General features: G+C 36.8%; 1 protein-coding gene across 1 annotated transcript; it reads left to right on the forward strand.

Annotated features, from left to right (window-relative positions):
- The first annotated feature begins 14,576 nt into the window (after positions 1-14,576).
- LOC136230378 (phosphatidylinositol 4-phosphate 5-kinase 1-like) lies at positions 14,577-19,854 on the forward strand. Its single transcript, XM_066019434.1, has 8 exons — positions 14,577-15,821; positions 15,909-16,073; positions 16,236-16,401; positions 16,519-16,629; positions 16,724-16,917; positions 17,041-17,171; positions 17,276-17,357; positions 18,713-19,854. The coding sequence occupies exons 1-8, from the start codon at positions 14,884-14,886 to the stop codon at positions 19,026-19,028; spliced, it is 2,103 nt and encodes a 700-aa protein (XP_065875506.1). The 5' UTR covers positions 14,577-14,883; the 3' UTR covers positions 19,029-19,854.
- Positions 19,855-21,612: the final 1,758 nt, after the last annotated feature.

The following is a 21,612-nucleotide window of genomic DNA, read 5'->3' on the forward strand; positions in this document are numbered from 1 at the left end:
TAAAACGTGACGTTTAGGAAATGGTTTGAAATGGCAAAAAGCCTTTTATTTGCACTTTAGAAATATCTAGAAGAACTTTACTTTAAATAAGCAAATTAAACTCTCTTTTTTGTGATTTATTTCCCCTTTTTCACTCAATTAATTTTTACTTGAACATATTTACAAGAATGATCAATTTAAATCCCAAAACTAACCAAATAAAACGAATTTGAAATATATACATATAAATGTCCAAAAGTAGAGTGAATATACCTATATATGTATACATTTTTATCTAAAAATAAGGATATATCTATAGATTAAAAGACAAGTAAGAGATACTACATCATATAACTAAGTATATGTATAATAATGATAACGAAAAATACTAAATATAATACACTTTCATTCCAATTTAAAAATATGTAAAAATAATGGATAAAATTCATAAATAAGAAAACTACATTTAAACCAAAACAGTTTTTATACATAATAAATATATAGAGAGTAACCCACCCCAAAAACAATAAAAGGAAAACATATATATATATATACATATAGCTTTTACAAAACCAAACTAGTGAAAATCATACCCAAATATACAAGATAAGTATTTAATAGTAAATTATTACTAATTATACATTTTGAAAATAATTTTAATAAACACCTTACCTATTTATACATATATCCATACAAGAATAATTGTCAAAAAAGATGAGAAAAAGGTTGAAAAAGGGATTTTTTAAATTCCAGCAGCTTTACCGACGGAAAATCCGTCGGTAAACAGCCTTTACTGACAGAAAATGGAGAATTATAGAATCAGTCCAATAGTTTCCAGATTTATTCAAACACTTTAAATCTACTCTATTCTATCATTTTGGGCCTCCGAACTACCCAAATTGGATCATAGTCTATAACGGAGACTCCTAAAACGATGTTTTATTTCAAAACGTTATTTAAAAATATTTTTAAAATCTATATTTACAACGTTTTAATCCCGAACTCCCCTTAAATCGGGTCACGGTTCGTGTTGGGACTTTAAGACGATGTTTTTTATTTCAAAACAAAACCCAAACGTTTATTTAATACGAGACGATAATTAAATAAATACGGAATAAATAAATGTGATAAATAAATAACTTAAAGCAATAAAAACTATATACTAAATAAATAAAGGAAATAAATAAATAAATAAAACGAGTCTAGTCCTCGGATAATACCTCAAGATCGGTATTGACGGCTTGATCTCGGTTGATCCCACGAGTTATGATTTTTCGGTGTTTTTTCATGTTTGGTAAAATATTTAACTTTTAGGAATTTTCGAATTTTTTTAGGAAAAAAAAATGTTTTTCCAAAAAAAAAATCACTTTCTCTCTCTAAACAATGTTTTAGAGTGAGAAGCTCCAAAAATCCTCCTCCTTTTCAAATGCATGGGGATCCGTGCCTTTTATAGGCACGGGTCCCAAGGTTGGGCGTGCGCCTAATGGGGGGTTGGGTGACGCCCAACTTCGCGTTGGGCGACACCCAACGTAGGTTGGGCGACGCCCAACGCTGTTGGGCGAGCGCCGGCCGCTCGCCCAACGCCGCTGGGCACTCGCGAGCCGTCTATTTGACGACACGCAATCCCTTCGGACCCTTTCGTGGTTTTTTTTATTTTTTATTTTTTATTATTGGAATCAACCGCTCTAACCGTCTGCCATGGGTTTTCGTCACAGGTCCTCCGACTCGGTGTCTACACCGGCAGTACTGGGGGCCTTTGGGTTGTTGAGTAATCTCAAGTTCGGGGTCTTATGGTAACACCTGAATTATCGAAAATCGTTTTCATGAATATGGGGTAATACTTAAATTAGATTATGATAATTGGATGAGTAAACTCATGTTGTCATAAACTAATGGGCAATGTGGTTGGGGTTAATATGAATACATATTGGTTACTAATGTGGTTAGTAACCCAATAACCTAGGAATCGCATTGTTGATGTGATTGATTGTACGAATCTACCTAACAAATGGGACTAGCTTGTTGAGTAAACTCAAGGTGAAATTTCAAGAGTTAGGATCCTAGCTCACTAAAGGATTTGTGAAATTCTTCGAATTAATATGTAGGGCTATTAATTTGGCAAATTAGTGGGAGCAATTTAAAATGAAATTAAAAGACCTATAATTTTAGATTGATATACTTTAAAGCAAATGAATCACATACATTTACTCTTTCCCACTCTTAGGTTAAATTAAAAACACTCGTAAAATCATGACTAAAACCAATCTGTAAAATATATTTACCGATAACAAGTTGAACGGCTCAAACTTCACCGACTGGTATCGCAACCTCAAAGATGTTTTAAAGTTCGATCAGATGGGGTATGTACTTGATACATCGATACCCCTACCCCGGCTGATGATGCTCCCATCAAAGAGATCGATGCTTACCAGAAGCATAAGGCTGATGACGATCACATGGGATGCATCATACTTGCATCGATGACACCGAAATTGCAAAGGCAACATGAGGAGATGGATGCCTATTCCATCATCGTGCACCTGAAAGAGTTGTTTGGGAAAAAAACTCGGTGCGAACACTACGAGATATCAAAACTGTTATATCGTTGCTGGATGCAAGAGGGCACATCTGTGATGACATATTGTGTCAAGATGATAGGCTTTATTACCAAGCTTTCTAGTATTAGATGCACGATGGATCATGAGCTAAGTGTGGACTTACTCCTTGAATCCCTCCCAGAGAGTTATTCACAGTTCATCATGAACTACCAGATGAATGACTTGCAAACCTTTCTTGAAGAGCTTGCAAACATGCTCAAGACAGTTGAGCCCAATATGAAGAAAGACAAGGCAATAACAGCTCTTGTCATAGAGGGATCAAAGAAGAGGGAGGGGAACTTTCCCAATCCTAAACATCCCAAGAAGGGCAAGAGGGCCATGCCCATTAAGGGGAAGCAAGTGAAGAAGCCCAAAGGAGAGTGCCACTTCTGTGGTAAAAACGGGCATTGGAGAAGGAATTGCAAGGAGTACCTAGCATCCCTCAAGAAGGGAAAAGACGGTGCTTCAACATCTGAATGTTTTATATTGAAATAAATATAATTTCACAGTCTGAATCTTGGGTATTGGATATCGGATGTGGATCTCATATTTGTATGAATATGCAGGGACTAAGACGGCTAAGGAATTGAATAAGGGAAGCATAAACTTGCGAGTAGGAAATGGAGCAAGAGTTGCTGCGCTCGCGATTGGAGATTATGCTTTGAGTTTGCCCTCTGGGCTTGTAATAGAATTAAGGAACTGTTTCTATGTTCCAGAGATGTCCAGAAACATTATTTCTATTAGTTGTCTTGTTGATGACGACTTTCATATTTCAATAAAGAACAAACATTGTGAGTTTTATAGAGATGGGATTTTCTATTTTTCAGGAATATCATTAAATGGGATTTATGTGTTAGATGATAAAATTTCTGTATTCGCAATTGATACCAAAAGACATAAGCTAGATAATTCAACTTACTTATGGCATTGTCGTTTAGGCCATATAAACAAAAGACGCATGATTAAGCTACATCAAGATGGGCTTATAGATTCAATTGATTGTGAATCATTGGAAACATGTGAAGCTTGTTTAAAAGGAAAAATGACAAAGACACCCTTTAGCAATAAAGGTGAGCGTGTATCAGACACTCTAGGATTAATACATTCAGATGTATGTGGTCCTATGTCAGTCCAAGCAAGAGGAGGATTCAGATACTTCATTAGCTTTATAGATGACCATACCAGATATGGTTATGTTTACTTGATGAAGCACAAATCCGAAGCTTTTGAGAAATTCAAATGCTTCAAGAATGAAGTAGAAAATCAAACAGGAAAGAAAACAAAGATACTTCGATCCGATCGAGGTGGTGAATATCTTTCGGATGATTTTCTGAATTATCTAACTGAATGTGGGATATGCTCACAGTGTTCACCTCCTTATACACCGCAACACAATGGTGTATCCGAAAGGAGAAATCGTATCTTACTAGATATGGTACGATCCATGATGAGCATAGCATTACTTCCAAAGACATTCTGGGGCTAGGCCTTAGAAACTGCCGTCTTCACCCTAAATCGATTCCCAACTAAATCCGCCAGTTCCACACCATATGAATTATTCATTGGTAAGAAACCTACTTTCTCATTCATGAGAATATGTGGTTGTTCAACATTTGTCAAACGCATAGCATCAGATAAACTGGAGTCTAAATCTGATAAATGTTTCTTCGTAGGATACCCTAAGAAAACTATGGGGTATTACTTCTATCACCCAGATGATCAAAAAGTAATAGTATCCAAGCACGCAACATTCTTAGAGAAAGAGTTTCTCGAAGAAACACAAAAGGGAAGCATGATTGAACTTGATGAAGTTCAAGAAGAAGAAACACCAGCCGAAACAACAGAGGCGATAGAGGAACCCGAAGCAGTCCCATTAGATGAGACTCAAATGCCACCACCTACTCGTAGATCACAAAGAGTTCATGAACTCCCAGTTAGATACGGTTTTCTAGTAGGAAATGATGAAGAGGTTCCCGTGTTAGACGACGAACCCGAGAACTACGAAGAGGCTCTCACCAGTCTAGATTCTAAAGCATGGCTTGAGGCCATGGATTCTGAAATGGATTCCATGTACACTAACCAAGTGTGGACTTTGGTTGATCCACCCGAAGGGATAAAACCCATTGGGTGCAGGTGGATCTTCAAGAAGAAGACCAACATGGATGGAAAGGTTAGCACCTACAAAGCTAGGTTAGTAGCGAAAGGATACCGTCAGAAACAAGGAATTGATTATGACGAAAATTTCTCTCCAGTAGCCATGTCCAAATCAATCAGAATAATGCTCGCTATTGCCGCTCACTACGATTACGAGATTTGGTAAATGGATGTGAAAACGGCTTTCCTAAATGGAAACCTGCTTGAGGATGTATATATGATGCAACCTGAAGGTTTCACATCAAAGGATGCAACCAAGGTTTGCAAACTTCAAAGATCCATTTATGGACTCAAGCAAGCATCAAAAAGCTGGAACAAGCGTTTTGACGAAACCATAAAACAGTTTGGTTTCGAACAAAATTGCGAAGAAGCTTGTATTTACAAGAAAGTTAGTGGGAGCTCAGTTGCATTTCTCATATTATATGTGGACGATATATTACTAATGGGAAATGACATAGCTCTGCTACAGTCGGTGAAAGTATGGTTATCAGGTAACTTCTCCATAAAAGACCTTGGTGAAGCAGCTTATATACTAGGGATAAAGATCTATAGAGATGGATCAAGAAGACTGCTTGGTCTTTCACTGGCTACATACATTGAAAATGTGCTAAAACGGTTTAGCATGCTTGAATTGAAACGAGGCAACTTACCCATGGTACATGGGGTAAAGTTAAACAATCATCAGTGTCCTAAAACAGAAGATGATAAGAAATGCATGGCTGTAATTCCGTACGCCAACACGATTGGTTCGATTATGTATGCTATTTTATGCACTAGACCTGATGTAGCGTTCACGTTAAGCATAACGAGTCGTTATTAAGGAAATCCGGGTGATGAGCATTGGAATTCCATCAAAAACATTCTTAAGTACTTGAGAAGGACTAAAGATATGTTCCTAGTGTATGGAGAAGGGGATCTGAAAATAGAAGGATTTTCAGATACCAGTCATCTCACAGATGAGAACGATTTTAGATCCCAATCAGGATACCTATTTATCTTGAATGGGGGCGCTATCAGTTGGAAGAGTTCCAAGCAAGGAAGCGTGGCTTTCTCTACGACCGAGTTTGAGTACATCGTTGCTGCGGAGGCAACAAAGGAAGCAGTTTGGATTAAGAAGTTCATTACCGAACTTGGTGTGGTGCCTGACATTGTGAATCCCATTACTCTGTACTGTGATAACAATGGAGCCATTGCACAAGCAAAGGAACCATGGTCTCATAATGCATCCAAGCATTACCTTAAGCGATACCACCTTGTAAGAGAGATTGTTGCAAGATGGGATGTGAGAATAGAAAGAGTACCTATAGAGGACAACGTATCAGATCCGTTGACAAAGCCCTTAACCCAGAAAGTACATGATCGTCATTGAGTTCTACTGGGATAAGTTGTAGAAACAATTGGCTCTAGTCCAAGTGGGAGTATGTTGGGGTTTAGTGTCCTATAGACAATTGTTCTAGGATATAAACCAGCTGTAAATGAATTGTTCTTTATGTCATTTGTTTTAATAAGATATGGTTTCATAACTGTATAAAGGCAACCTCTTTTAAAGAACTAAATAAGTCTAATAAAAGGAAATCCCTAAGTTTATTTAAAGTGATTATAAAGTGTTCATACAAGCATGAAGTGAGACAAAACATTATAATAAACTAATAAACTTAAAACCACCCCAAGTCAAGTGATATGTTTTGAATAAGGATTGACATAACACTGTTGAGACTTGCATGTAACAATGTTTTCTATCGAGACAGAGAGATGATCTCACAAGCTTCAGATATGCAGATATCTGAACATTTACATGGATCCAATGAAAGGGTTCATTAGGATTGGGGGTCCGACTTGAGATAACAAGATGGGTAGATTTATCCTTGTCACCTGTTCATCTCATTGGTATTAATAGGTATAAGTAATCCTAAGACTCAAAGGAATGTTAATTAGTGATTCTGGATTATGGAATGTGATGCTTTGATCCTGTTGTAACACGATCCATAACAGGGATGACTCTAGGGTGTGTACGGCAGACGTTGGGTATCATAGGAAGTAATTGCAGGATAGTTAACGTTGGATTGAGCATTTGTCACTCCTGATAAATGGGAGATACGTCCAAGGATCGCTTGTGGAAGACTTGACTCTAAATCCTTGCAAGGTGATAGCTTAAGTCTTGAAATGTAGATTTCACTTAACCTATCTAATTGGAGTTAACTCGGCATGTACAAGTAAAACGAACGTCTCGCTATATGTGACCTGACATTATCCATAGTCATAAGATTATGTTCAAGGATGTAGTTGATAAAGGATCGAATTATACTGTAACTAATACAGAAAGGTCAATGATGGAATCAACCTATCTTCTTATAGCTCCGGGGGAATGTTTCGGATCTGTCAATCACAGTTCGCGTACTCATTCCGTTATACAAAGATTGAATATAATTTTGAGAAATTAATTCAATGGTTGTATACGGCTAGAAGCAATAAGAACCTAATGGGTCACACATAAGACTTGGAACCCAAAAGAGAAACAGAAGTTAATTAATTGACGGAAGCCCAACTGAGTCCACTAAGGCCCAGTAATAGAGGGGGGCGATTTTATGTGTTGTGACACATAAAGGAATTAATTTAATTTTAAACAATTATAATTAGATTATGATTATGGATTAAATTAATTATATGATAAATAAGTTAGGAGGTTTATTGAGATTAAATTGCTTCTAATTAGTATCCTATTAATAAGTTATTATCTTTATATTTATATATAATTATAGATAATAACAATAAGAGTATCATTCTGAATAACACTCTTATTCAGTAACCTAATTCTATCTGACTAGGGTTTAGATGGAAGAGGCTATATTAACCCCCTCTAGTTGTAAATTTCGGCAACCCTAACTATCCCAGAGAGAGAGAATTTTCGACCCCCTACCGTAGTGGATCATTTTTCACCACTTGCTTCTGAATCAATTGATTTCATCTCTTTACTTTTACTCCTTGATCTTGTGTTGATTAATTAGAGGCAATCTATCTTGATTGTTATTATTCAGTTGAGTTCTGGCATCGCTTTGATTTGTGTTTTGTTTTGTGCTCGTGAACTTGGATTAAGAGTTGAGGGCACTTCGCTTGCAACAGTAGATAGTTCATCAAAAGGTATTTTCTTCTATCCCTCTTTATATGAAATAACGATTAACAGATCTTGGTTTAAAGGAAATAGGTTAAAATTTTTATATTTCCGCTGCCAAACGTTTGCCCATTTTCCTTCAGAATGTTTACATCAGCTTTTCAAGAGTCAGGTATAATGACAATTCCATGCATCCCACGTTGATGCAACACGAACCAGAACTAAAATCATAGGAAAAAGACTTAAGCCAATGATGTGTGGGAGGAATAAGGTTGGAAGAGGATCTTTTATGTTGTGTGCTACATATGTTTGAACTAATAGTTTGCTCGTTTTATCTTTCCTAACCTTTGGTTGTTTTCTCTTATATATTCTTGTAGAGAGCACACACCATAAACCATGCATTATGAAACATATCATGCATTGGTACTAACTCTCTTTGTGTATGTAGTCACCATTAAGACTCTATGGGTTCGCAAGGGGATTTATCTTATAAGGTCCATTAGCATAACCAAAAGCACTGATTCAGATTTTTCTACATCTTCGATCAATCAAATGCCTCAAAATCCAGAAGAAAGAATGGCTACACTAGAGAATTTCATGCATGAAATGGATGCTCAGGTGGCCACCATTGCAACCAGACTAAATAAAGATAATGATAAGAACGAGAATGGGAACCGCCCAGAAGGCGAGAACAAAGGGGGAGACGATAGCCATAGTCACAAAAGTTTTGAGAACTATGAAGACTACTAAGATTATATGAACAAAAAGAGCAAGTCCGAGGAGGAAAAAAGAGAGGTACTAAAGAATGAAATCATGGAAGAAGTATATGTTGAAACACATTTCCACATGATTTTGTTTTGACAAAATTATTTAAATTATATTTAAATTCCTATGATAAAATATTCCAACACATTAAATTTAAATACTTTGATTTATTCATACTAATGTGTTTGTTCAATGTTGAGTTAATTGATTTATAAGAACTAAAGACATTAAAAGATCAAGGCCCAAAAGGCCACGAAGACAGAAGATGCAACGTTCTTATTGGCCGAAGATGCTGAGCACTGACCGAGCGAAAGTGACAGGAAGCCGTTTCCCTCCAACGGTTATTTCGAAATTCAAAATGACTGGAGTCTCAGCTGTCACTATAAATAGGCCTCTCAAATGCTTCATTCGATGTAGATCTTCACCAAGTCGAAACGCTGACCAAATAGCAACTTGAAGTTTCTGTCTTGAAAAGCAAAGCAATTCTTACACCAATTCTTACTTTTTTGTAAAAGCCTAGATTGATTTATTCATCTAAAGTGTTCTTCAATCTGTTAGAATAAACACTTTATCATTTCTAGAGTTTAGAAAGGAGAAGCTGAGTTGCTTGGTTATAACACTCAATAGTAGAGATAGTATTGAGTAGAAGAATAGAGGAAGGTACCCTTGTATACTCAATAGCTATTGTAAAAGGTTTGTGCTCTACCTAAAAGAGCTCAATAATGGATTCAAAAAGCTCGGAAGGATTCCGGGGACTGGACGTAGGCAAGGAGGCCGAACCAGGATAAGTCTGCTGAGTGATATCTTTCTAACCCTTTACTCCTTTATATTGCTTGTTGTGTATTGCCTAGTAAAACGCTAAAAAGAACATAAGCTGAGTTGAGTGATCTCAGAGCTGAGGTCATGAATAGACTTAAGTGTTATCTCCTGACTCACGATAGAAGCAGTTTTAGTCAGCAGTTGACTAAGCTTGCCTCTAATCTTGCTTAGCATCACTATGCTAAAAGACTTAGTAAGAGTCTTTGTTAAAAATATAAGCCAGCCTTAACTTGAAAATTTTAAATAGTTCCTAACCCCCCATTGGAACTAACCTTATCACGTTACACGAGACCAACAATATGGGATTTTCATGGTCTATAATCTACAAATGAAGACTTTTATAACTTGAAAAGTTGTTTGTCACAGGATAAACTCCCAAAAATGAAGAAGTTTGACGACATAGAAGATCCCACCGCTCATATGAATCAGTATATGGCAGTAATGGGCACCACTGTCATGAATGAGGCTCAAGTCTTGGGCCTTTTAATGCATATTTGGAAGGAGCAGCCTTCATCTGGTTCCATTCTTTAACGTTTTCCTTAATAAAAGATTGGAAGGAATTGGCAAAGGCTATTGTGGTCCAGTACAATTTTAATACCATTAGAAGTCACCCACAAGGAGTTAGAAAATACGAAATAGAAGTCAAGGGAGTCATTCACCGATTATATGTGGGATTGGAGAGCAAAAGTCGTCGTTATGAAGAAGATGCCACTTGACAAGGATCAGATCCAGATGGTGGTCAATAATGCTATGCCATTCATACAAAATGAACTCAAACATATGCCATTCATGGATTTCAATCATATGTATGATTATGCAATGTCGACATAATCAAATTTTAAACCAAAGAAAAGCTACACCAAATGGACAAAGTGTGGGTATAACAACAATGCAAGAATTAGTGAAAGTGCCATAGTAAAGATGGTAGATGTGAATGTGGGACCTTTTATCATTCTTATTCCAAGGTGTTCTAAAGGCTTCAGAAAAAGGGCATGTTGCGACCCATGCCAGGAAAGGAGATCCATATAACCTTTTATATGGAAGCAAATGGGTTTTGTGAATCCATACGACATATGGCCACACAACGGGGAACTGTATGAGGTTGAAGCATGAGATCCAGGATCTCATTAATTAAAAAAAAGATAGTGGAGCCTGATGTAAACATCATCTTTTAATCTTAGCACAGATGAAAATTCAAAAAATATACAAATTGCTCAAGATCTAATTGTTGCGGAGAGAAAATCATTTGAGAGAATAATAAAAAAAATATGAGAAAGTGTTTGCATGGTATTACAAAGATATGCCGAGAATCAACAAATCCATAATAGAGCATCGTATACCAACATTCACTAATGCACAACCGGTCAAGCAGAAGCTCAGACATCTCATACCAGAGTGTGTAGAAAAGGTTAAAGAAGTAGTGAAAAATCAGTTCGATGCAAATTTCTTAGAAGTAGTGGAATATCCATTGTTGTTGGCCAATGTCGTGCTAGTGGAAAAAAAACGATGGAAAGGTCAGGATATGTGTTAACTATAGGGACCTGAATAAAGCCTCCCTAAAGGATGGCTTTACACTTCCATATATTGACGTCCTAATTGATAGCACGATAACAAGTGTTCTACACACATTAGTGGATGGTTTCTCAGGGTATAGTCAGATTCAAATGGCTGAGAAGGACAAGGTGAAAACGACTTTTACTACAAAATGGGGGACTTATTGCTATAGGGTCAAGCCTTTTAGGTTAAAAAATAATGGGGCAACATATAGAGGATGGCTACGACATTGTTCCATGACATGATGCATAAATAAGTAGAAGTTTATGTCGATGACGTGATGGTCAGATTATCTACTAGAGAAGGCCATTTTCCAGCCCTCGAAAAGTTCATAGCAAGAATTGAAGAATTCAACCTGCGGCTGAATCCGAAGAAATGTGTATTTGGAGTAACCACATGGAAGATCTTATGACACGTGATAAGTGACAAGGGCATTGAAATCAACCCTAAAAAAATTAAAGTCATACAGGAATGCCCACACCCAAGATAAAAAAGGGAAGTTAAGGGATTTTTAGGACAGATCTAGCATATTAGTCGCTTCATATTTCGCTTGACGATGATATGCAAACCTATATTCAAACTTCTAAGAAAGAATCAACTAGTGAAGTGGAATGATCAGTGGAAAACATTGGGACGTACCTGGCCAACCCTCCGGTTCTTAAGCCGCTAAAACCAGGAAAACCCACCGTTGTATTTGGCAATCGGACAAGAATCAATAAAGGAAATGTTAGCCTAAGAGGGAGATACCAGAGTTGAATATGCCATTTATTACCTAAGTAAGAAGTTGCTAGAGTATGCGATCAAATACAGCTCAGTGGAGAAAACATGTATCGCAATCGTTTGGGCAACAAAAAACTGAGGCATTACTTCCAATCTTACAAGTTGATAGTAATTTCTATTGAAACACATTTCTGTTGAAACACATTTCCACACTAATTTTGATTATGATAAAAATATTAAAGGAAATTAATATTCCCGTAATTAATAACATATTAAAATTAAATGTTGATTTATTTGGACTAATGTGTTTGTTAAGTGTTTTGATAAATTGAGTGTAAAATTAAAAGAAATAATCAAATGCCTTAAAAGATGGATCAAAGGCACATGGATCAACTTCAGCCCAATAGCAATAAGGATACAGAAGATCAAAGCCATACCTCTAGAGAAGACTTATTCAGAGGGCAAAAGATAAAGGCATAAGAGACAAGATCGGACGTTGACTCTGTGCAACTGACATGTATAACTAAATAAGGAAAGATTCGGAAGCTCCAGACAGCTTGTCCCCTGGTCAACCTGGAAACTTTGCCTGATTTGGTTAGACAAACAAACTGCCTCTGTCGAAGATCAGAGGCATGACATCTCGAACAAAATAACGGAAAACAGAAGGAATACAATTGGCTGAGGACACTAGGCTCTGAGGATGAAAATGGATAGAAGAGCCAGTTCCCTCCAACAGTTATTTTGAAATTCGAAATGTCATGCCTTCAAAGTATCACTATAAAAGCCTCATCATTTGCTACAATTGGAGACAATCATCAACGCTGAATTCAAAGAGAATCGTTATTGAAGTCCCAAAAGCAAAGCAAAATCATATACACACTAATTGTATTCATATGTGTAAAAGTTCTAAGTTCACTCATTGTGTTCTAAGTTGGAACAAAAACTATCAATAGCTTAGAAAGTTCAGAAGCTCTTCTGTTTGCTTCGGTTATAAGTAGACAGGAAGAGAGGAGAACAAATAGTTGAGTGTTGAGTGTAAAGGAAGGTACTTTACAGAGACTCTGTATCTATTGTAAGGGTTTGTGCTCTACCTATTGAAAGAGTTTGCTAGTGGATTAAAACTCAGAGGAAGGTACTCTGGGGACTGGATGTAGGCAGGATGCCGAACTAGGATAAATCACTACGTAACAATCTCTCTAACCCTTTCCTTCTGATATAATTATATTGATTCCTTCTGTACGTAAATTATATAACTTGTGATTCTGACAACTGTACTCAATAACATACTTAATCAAGTCACACAGAGGCTGCACCCAGTTGTGCAGCTTAAATGTTTAAATCCAGAAGCAGAATCAAGCTTAACTTCTATTCAAAATAGTTATTTAAGTTTGCCTTTGATTCCGAGTGCCTTGTGCTATCAAATTAATTGTGAGAAAATTTATAAAGCTTTAAATTTATTAATAGTTTCATTCACCCCTATTTGGAACTAGATTCTATCTCACAAGGGACCAACAATTTCAAGGATGGATCCAATCAAATACATATATCAAACTCCTTATGTGAGCAGGCGGATTGAAAAGTACACGCGTGAGGGGATTTTCCTACCATGGGTGCGTGAAAAAAATTGTAAATTGGATCCGTTCACTCCACTGGTTCCCTTTTAGTGGTTCCCTCATGTTCGTCTTTCGTATTAGGAACATGTCACGCGGCTTTAAAAGGGACGGATCCTTTCGATACCATCTCCTTTTCTTTTCTAGTTGCGTTCTTCTGTTTATGAACAAGGCAAATACCCGTCCCCAAAAGATAATGAGAGTCGCCACTCGGTTTGTTTTCTACTCACTGAGAAATAATAGATACAATAGATGTCGCAATGGTACTACCATACCATTCAGAGATGGAGTTCATGGATCAATCCCCTTTGATGGAAAGTCAGTTCATTTTAGGTTATTATTAGTTTTCTTTTGGTGTAAAATCAATTCGCCTTAGTTCCCCTCGGTGAAAAGTCAATTCGCTTTAGGGTGGTCTTTAGTGACGAGTAGTGTACATGCCGTTATTGTCATGACCATTACTTGTTTATTATTAGAACTACTCATCCCGTCCCATTACTCCAACATTTATATACACTAATATCATTCCTGCCCCATTTTATTCTCGGGTGTCTTTGTATTTGTTAAGAATCAATAAATAAATTAAATAAATTATAAATGTAATGAAATATAAATAAATAAAATATTTCACAAAATTTAAAAAACTTATTCAAAATTCAAACATTTAAAAGTTCTGAATAACTTAAATTAACAAGAAAGTAAAAGACACTTAAAATAAATAGTTCATCTTGATACTATGCGGTTTCTCCTTATTTTCTTATTTGTATTAGTAAATATATTTTTATGTGCATACGTGATGGATAACATGTAGGAGGGGGATATTGTCATTCCCATCCTATACGTGTCCCGAGTATTTTTTTTTTTTTTCAAAGTTTGAATATTCTCATTAGAATGAGGTAATACTGATTACCTAGAGCTGTAATCGAACCGATTCGGGTTTTGACTTGCTCATGCTCGACTGGTTAGAAAATTGACGAGTTTGAGCTAAACATGTTGTTCACGATTTTTGCTCACGAGCAACTTGTTGAATCATGTTTAAGAACTTAATTCGTGAACAACTCATTAATTATGTTTATTTAAAATTTGTTAAAATAAAACTACATAGTTTGAAATCTAAGCAACTAAATCTTATACTTTTACATTTTCTCTTTTATAAATATATTATTATTAAAAAATAATTGAACTTATGGTTGTTTTCATGAACATTATAGCTGAGTGTGTTGGTGAGCTTTTGAATTGAATTTCATTATGCTCGAAGTTTGGGTCTTTTCGCCATTGATAGGGTATTTTGCAGCAGTATGATTAGATGGTAGTTGCCAAGGTGAGTTGGGTTGGGTAAGGCATAGGCATAGCCGGAGATATTGTGAAAAGAGGAGGACAGATGGGTAATAATAATGGGAGAGGCTGACAAAGGAGAAAACTTTTATAAGTATTTTATTTGACAATATAGTGCTTTCCCTCTCATTCATTCTCCTTTCCCCTGTCTCGTGTCTCTGCCTTGTTCAGTTCAGCTACTTCACTCTTTCAACTGCCAACAACAACAATAATAATGTAAATCAAAATTCACATAAATTCCTAAATGCAACAGGCGCTCCTCACCATCTCTCTACCCGATCAACAAGACAATCACATCGAACTTCTCTTCCAACCTCACCCCACCTGCATTGTTGTCGCTGAGAAACTCCTCCCTAACGGCGACATCTACACTGGAACCTTGTCCTGCGCCGTTCCTCACGGGAAAGGAAAGTACCTATGGTCCGATGGCTGTATGTACGAGGGTGACTGGGAGAGAGGCCGAGCCTGCGGGAAGGGAAAATTCTCATGGCCTTCGGGAGCTACATATGAGGGCCACTACAAGGACGGTCGTATGAACGGCTACGGCACTTTAATCGGCGTCGACGCTGACTTGTATAAAGGCCACTGGCTGTCCGACAAGAAGCACGGATTTGGCGAGAAATTTTATGCCAATGGAGATGTGTATAAAGGCTCCTGGAGTTCCAATTTGCAGCACGGAGAAGGGAAGTACAAATGGAGCAACGGAAATGAGTATACAGGCCACTGGAAACGAGGGTTAATTGATGGTAAAGGAATTTTGGTTTGGGCCAATGGGAATAGATATGAAGGGAATTGGGAAAATGGTGTACCCAAGGGGAAAGGAGTTTTCACTTTTGCTAATGGTAATGGGTATAATAGATACCACAGAAATTTGAAGATGGACGGAAGAAAGAGACTATCCGTAGATGCCAATTCTCCTCGGATTTGTATATGGGAATTGGATGGTGAAGCTGGAGATATTACTTGTGACATTGTTGATAATGTGGAAGCTTCAATCAAATCTAATGCTCTTAAAGATGTTGCAGGTAGTAAGGAGAGTGAAAATGACAGAGCTGCTGAAACTGTGTTGTGTCAGATAAGTCCTTCTACCTCCGCTGATGGCGATGTTAAGAAGCCTGGGCAAACAATTTCGAAAGGGCATAAGAATTACGATCTAATGGTTAATCTTCAACTGGGTATCAGGTGTTTTATCTCATGATTTCGTCATCTGTATTTCGTTGAGTCCAAATTTTAATAGAATTCCTTGATTTAGTTCATCTTTCCGCTTAGGTATTCTGTGGGGAAGCATGACTCGCTGATGCGGGGATTAAGGCAAAGTGATTTTGATCCTAAGGAGAAGTTCTGGACGAGGTTTCCACCGGAAGGGTCAAAATCTACACCTCCACATCAATCTGTGGATTTCAAATGGAAGGATTACTGTCCTACGGTGTTCAGGTATTCTTTTTATTTATTTTTACTAATTTGCCTTAGTTTTGATATGAATGAAAGTAAAAGGAACAAAAAAAAAAAAAGAGGTCCAGTGCCCAAGAAACAGGGGCTTGAATACATGTCTGATCCTGTATGCTATGGTGGTGATTGGTTTTGTTTGGTATTTAGACATTTGAGGGAATTGTTTGCAATAGATCTGGTGGATTACATGGTAGCAATTTGCGGAAATGATGCGCTTAGGGAATTTTCTTCTCCTGGAAAGAGTGGAAGCTGCTTTTACCTCACTCAAGATGATCGTTTTATGATCAAAACTGTAAAGAAATCTGAAGTTAAGGTCAGTTTAGCTAATGACTGCTTCGAATCTGTTACCCATTGAACTGTTTAAGCTTCTTGGACACATACTTGTCATATGCTACAATTATTAAGATTTGCACATATGTTAATTATTCAGGTTCTCATTAGGATGCTTCCGAATTACTACCAACATGTTTGCCAGTACAAGAACTCCTTGATAACAAAGTTCTTTGGTGTACACTGTGTCAAACCAGTCGGAGGTCAAAAGGTATGAAAAGGAGAATAAAGATTTTTAGTCCAATGCTTTGTTTGCTGAATGCTTTCAAAAATCTGATCATTATTTGTAATGCAATGTCATCCAGACCCGTTTTGTCATAATGGGAAATTTATTTTGTTCCGAGTACCGTATCCATAAACGTTTTGACCTGAAAGGTTCTTCTCATGGTCGTGCAACTGACAAGGTTGAGGGAGAAATTGATGAGACCACCACACTTAAAGACCTTGATCTTAATTTTGTGTTCCTTCTTGAACGCTCATGGTATCAAGAACTCATCAGGTAAATCCCAAAAAAATATGTATTTGCTTTTGGAGTTTCCCACGCATTTTCTTTGTTTTCTAGTGAGGTAGCAACCTCTGATCAGATGTTTTTAAATTGTCATTTTATGTGGTATGTTCTCAGGCAAATCTATAGAGATTGTGAGTTCTTGGAAGCTGAGGGTATCATGGATTACAGTCTTTTAATTGGTCTTCATTTCCGTGATGATTACTCAAGTGACGAGATGAAGATGTCACCTAATGGCATTCATTTTGGTAAATTGCCTTACTCTAATTCTCCTAACTATAAAATTTAGATTTCAGAAAGAAGTCAAGTAATGTTATAGCATAAGTTAAAGACGTGCTTTTACTTTTACCAGAAAATGGAAATAGAAAACATTATAAAACATCTATGCGAGGATATCACTTGCTGCCAGATATGGATTGGGTTATGGAGGGCAGGTAATGGTTTCCTTTCTGAAGTCAAAACTGATTTTTCTCTCAGTTCCTTTTTATTTTTTAATTTTTTTTTAACTATGTCCTTGATTGCTAGATCTATTAATTATATGGAAACCTTGAATTACTATTAATTGCCGGTCAGGCAGTGTTTTGTAGAAGCTTTCCTCTCTCTTTTGATTGTAGATCTACTGCTTATATGGAAACCTTGTTGTTAGTAGCTTGTCAAATTACTATAATTGCCCATCAAGCAGTTTTTTTTAGAAGCTTTCCTCTCTCTTTTGATTGTATAGAGGAAACACATTCCATTCTATCTTCAAAGTGAATCCAATCAGGACTTGTATATGATGATTGAGGAATGTTATGTTAAGTAGTGGCGTGGCATGGAATTGTGGTTGAAAAATGAGGTTAACTAATAGATGGTGGTTGCAGAAATCGGGTCCAGCCACTTAAGATGCATACTACTAATCTTGGAGTAAAGTTTTAGTGATTTCTACTTGCTATGTCATGAAAACGAAAAGATCTTATTTTCACAATTTTGCTTTTGTTACCATGAAAAGACTGAATTTCTGGGCCATTCAAGTGGCCTCTTCTTTTACTGCTATGCTATGTTATGCATGTGACCCAGTGTTTAACTTTAGTTGCTAATGGTCTGAGAACTGATAAAAGAGAATAGTTTCCTCATCATATCAACATATCAGTAAGATATACCCTGGACAATGTGGATATAGTTTGTTGATAAACAAGTTAACCCATGATTATCAGTTGAACTTTTCTTTTTAAAATTCAATCTTTTCCGCACTTCCAGGTCGGAGTTTTTATTTAATGCTTTCTTCCTTTGAATTTCATCCTTGGTTGTTGGAATGGCTCGGACTTTGATGGTTAAATTTGGGGTAATTGGTGGTGGGTGGGGTCATGCTGCCTTTTTATATGGGAGTGGGCCTTTAAATACTCTGATTCACATCCTTTGAAACAATAAACAAATAAATTATGCTGTCTGTCATTGACCATTGACACGGTAAAAGCTTTTATCTAGTCACAATGATATCAGATCTTTATTCTTTACATGCAGATGGTCTTTTGAGTCTAATTGGGTGAATGATGACTTCCATACCACAATTTTTCTTTTTCTTTTTTCATTCTTTATTATTGTTATTATTATTATTATTATTATTTTTAAATACTTTATTGCCTACGGGAAGAATGACTCAAACATTAAGGGAAAGATGCTTTCCTCTTTCAGCAATGGTTTTGTGGTCACGTTTTTATATCAATTTCTTTTATTAAAGGGTTTTTCAAGAGGCTTGATGATCTTGTAATTTTATGATTCCATTTGTTGTATCATTATATTGATGTTCCAGTGGACCATTTATTCGGTTGGGAGCAAACGTGCCTGCAAGAGCAGAGCGAGTGTGCAGGGTGGAGTTGAATCAGTTTACAGGCAGCGGAAATATCAATTTAACACCTTCACAGGGCAGTGGTGGTGGTGAGATCTATGATGTAGTTCTCTACTTTGGCATCATTGACATCCTCCAAGATTATGATATAAGCAAAAAGCTAGAACATGCATACAAGTCATTGCAAGTGGATGCCACTTCCATCTCTGCTGTTGACCCTAAGCTATATTCAAAAAGATTCCGCGATTTCATCCACAGAATCTTTGTGGAAGACAGGTGATGATTGGGAAATGAAACAACTGAAAAGTTGATAATCCAAGGACTACGGCACCCTCGCATAAGCAGTGTGCAAGTTGCGAGTTTCCTTGGCTATAAAAGAAGCGTGGCTGGGCTGGTTTTGTGGCCGAAGCTATGATGGTAGGTAAATGTAAGGGAAGGGAATTGAGGGAGCTTATGTATTTGAATTCTGCAGGTAAGCACAGCAATATGTTTTGGTTTGTTGTGTGAAATGAGAGTAGGAGAAACAGGAGGAAGTAAAGAGTTCGTTCTAAAAAGGAGAATTGGGAATAACAAAATGTACAGTGAGAAGAGAGTAATGAAAATATTCAAAATTTGAAACTGTTTGCTGGGTGAGAAAAGAAAGAAAGAGAAAGACTGGTCTTCTCTTTTTGACACGTTCATTTAATGAAATGGCTTTTTTCCCATTGAGCCATGTCATGAAAAGAAGAGAAAGAAAGATTCGGCTGTTTCTTTTGGTATTGAATTCAATGTTTGAACAACAGTTATGCAATTGCAATTACTTGTCCCTTTTTGTACAACTTCACACTAGTGGTTGGATTGGGGGACAAATCTCAAATTTACCAGCTACTAGACCCCCAACCCAACTTTTGAAGTCCCAGGTCTTGGAGAGTCCTCTGTGTATCCGCGACTCTTCAAGAAAAAGCAGCCAAAATTCCAGTCGAAGCACTGGAGAGAAGAGGAGCGGAACCTGGGCCTCTTGTGTTGCAACGGTAGAGGTGTGGCATTCACCTCCCTTCGCCGCGAGTTCTTATATTAAGCATTGGGTCTTCCATGTCATTCGGAGGTCCCTCAATTCACATTTGGACATGTGTATTGTGATCCTATGTAATAATTAAAATAGTGAGGCTTCTCATAATATGCGTGGGTCCATATTATACGTGTCAAAATATGTATGGAAGGTCTTTCATTTGACATGGAAAACCGGGTGCTTCTAATAATTTGTCATTCGCTGCATGTGGAGTGAGGAAATTTCTGCAAAATGCGGACTGAACGAGTGGGCCCCTTGTTTTCTGTCTCTAACAACGGTTTCAATTCTTTTTTTATTATTATTTTATTGACTGAAACGATTAAATTTTGGCAGATTTAAAAAGTAAAACATTTTTTTTTGACATAAAACTAGAATAACGGTAATAATTGTACAAAACTTCTTACAAAATACTAAATATGTATAATAAAAATGTATAACGTTAATATTTTTTTAAAATCTTATAAAAACATCTCATTTAATCCACAACAAACCATGCTAATTTTTATTCTTTTTCTACTCTCAATATTTATTTTCAAGTGGACCACAATGATGAATGTAGTTAAATTCTCAAAACCCAGCAAATCCAAACTCCTAAAACCCGATCCTAAATACTTATAATTCCCAAAGTTTTTCGATCAACCAATTCTATGTTATTTTAAATATGATCATCATATGTCATACTATCCTCGTACCCCGTATCCACAAGAACTGTATATGGTTCCTGAAAACACGAGAAGAGATAGTTTCAGATCTTCCATCATGCCAGAAGGATCTCCAATATCGGCTCTGTTGCCTAGTTCGAAGTGTTAAATACTCGGTTTTGATAATTAGACTATTAAATTTCCAGATAAGTTATTATATTTTAGTTAATCAAATTAAGACTAGATAAATATTATTCCATGAATATATCTAAATAACAGGATTATAATAAACAATTTATTCTTGAATACACTACAAAGTTTGAAATATATTTTCACTAGAAAATAATTACGCATGAATGAAAGTTTATCTTAAAAAGATGTATCCATAATCTATTACTTTTATATACATGTATAAATATATATGCCACTTTAAATGAAAATACACTTTATGATATTAATCCAAAGATAAAAGACTAAATCTTATATTTAGTATATCTTTGGGGTAATTTTTTTTTTGGTAGGAAAGGAAAGAAAAACAAACAAACAAAAACCGGTTAACCCGGGATCAGCCTAGGAAAACTAACCCCCACCACATCCTCCAAGATCAAAGAAGAGACGAAGACCGGAGGAGAAGAAAAGGTAGAAAGACCCAACAAACTAGAGTGCCCTTCCATCGCAAGACGGTCCGCTACGCGGTTCTGCTCCCTATAAATATGAGCAAACCTAATAAACTCAAAGGAGGATCCAACCCCTCTAATGCCTTTAATAATGTTCAGGCTATTCCGGCAAACAACATTGCTCTCAGAAATCATTTTAACCGCTTCTTGGTTATCTGACTCAACTAGAAGCTTCTTCACCCCTAGATCCTTAGCAAGCTTCAGGCCAGAGAAAATCCTCCAAAGCTCTGCAGAAAAAGAAGAATCAATACCCAAATTCTGAGCGAAGTCAGAAACCCACCTGCCACCATCATCTCTAAGGACCCCTCCTGCGGCAATTCTCCCGTCTCTTAGACAAGAACCATCAGTGTTGAGCTTAAACACACCTTCACTCGGCCTACACCAGCCTAAACGATTGACCTCCTTCCTCTGAACAGCCCTAGCCAATGGGTCTTCAACAAAACTCTCAACCAAGGTACTAATCTTTTTAGAAAAGAAATCAAGGACATTTGGCTGAGA

This window comes from Euphorbia lathyris, chromosome 5, assembly GCF_963576675.1.
Source record: "Euphorbia lathyris chromosome 5, ddEupLath1.1, whole genome shotgun sequence".
In the NCBI taxonomy this organism is placed as follows: domain Eukaryota; kingdom Viridiplantae; phylum Streptophyta; class Magnoliopsida; order Malpighiales; family Euphorbiaceae; genus Euphorbia; species Euphorbia lathyris.

Excerpts from the sequence above, each read along its gene's own strand:
- LOC136230378 (XM_066019434.1), top strand. The coding sequence starts at position 14,884 with ATGCAACAGGCGCTCCTCACCATCTCTCTACCCGATCAACAAGACAAT. Across the intron at positions 15,822-15,908 it reads AATCTTCAACTGGGTATCAG|GTATTCTGTGGGGAAGCATG; the intron begins GTGTTTTATCTC and ends CTTTCCGCTTAG. Across the intron at positions 16,402-16,518 it reads TAAAGAAATCTGAAGTTAAG|GTTCTCATTAGGATGCTTCC; the intron begins GTCAGTTTAGCT and ends TTAATTATTCAG.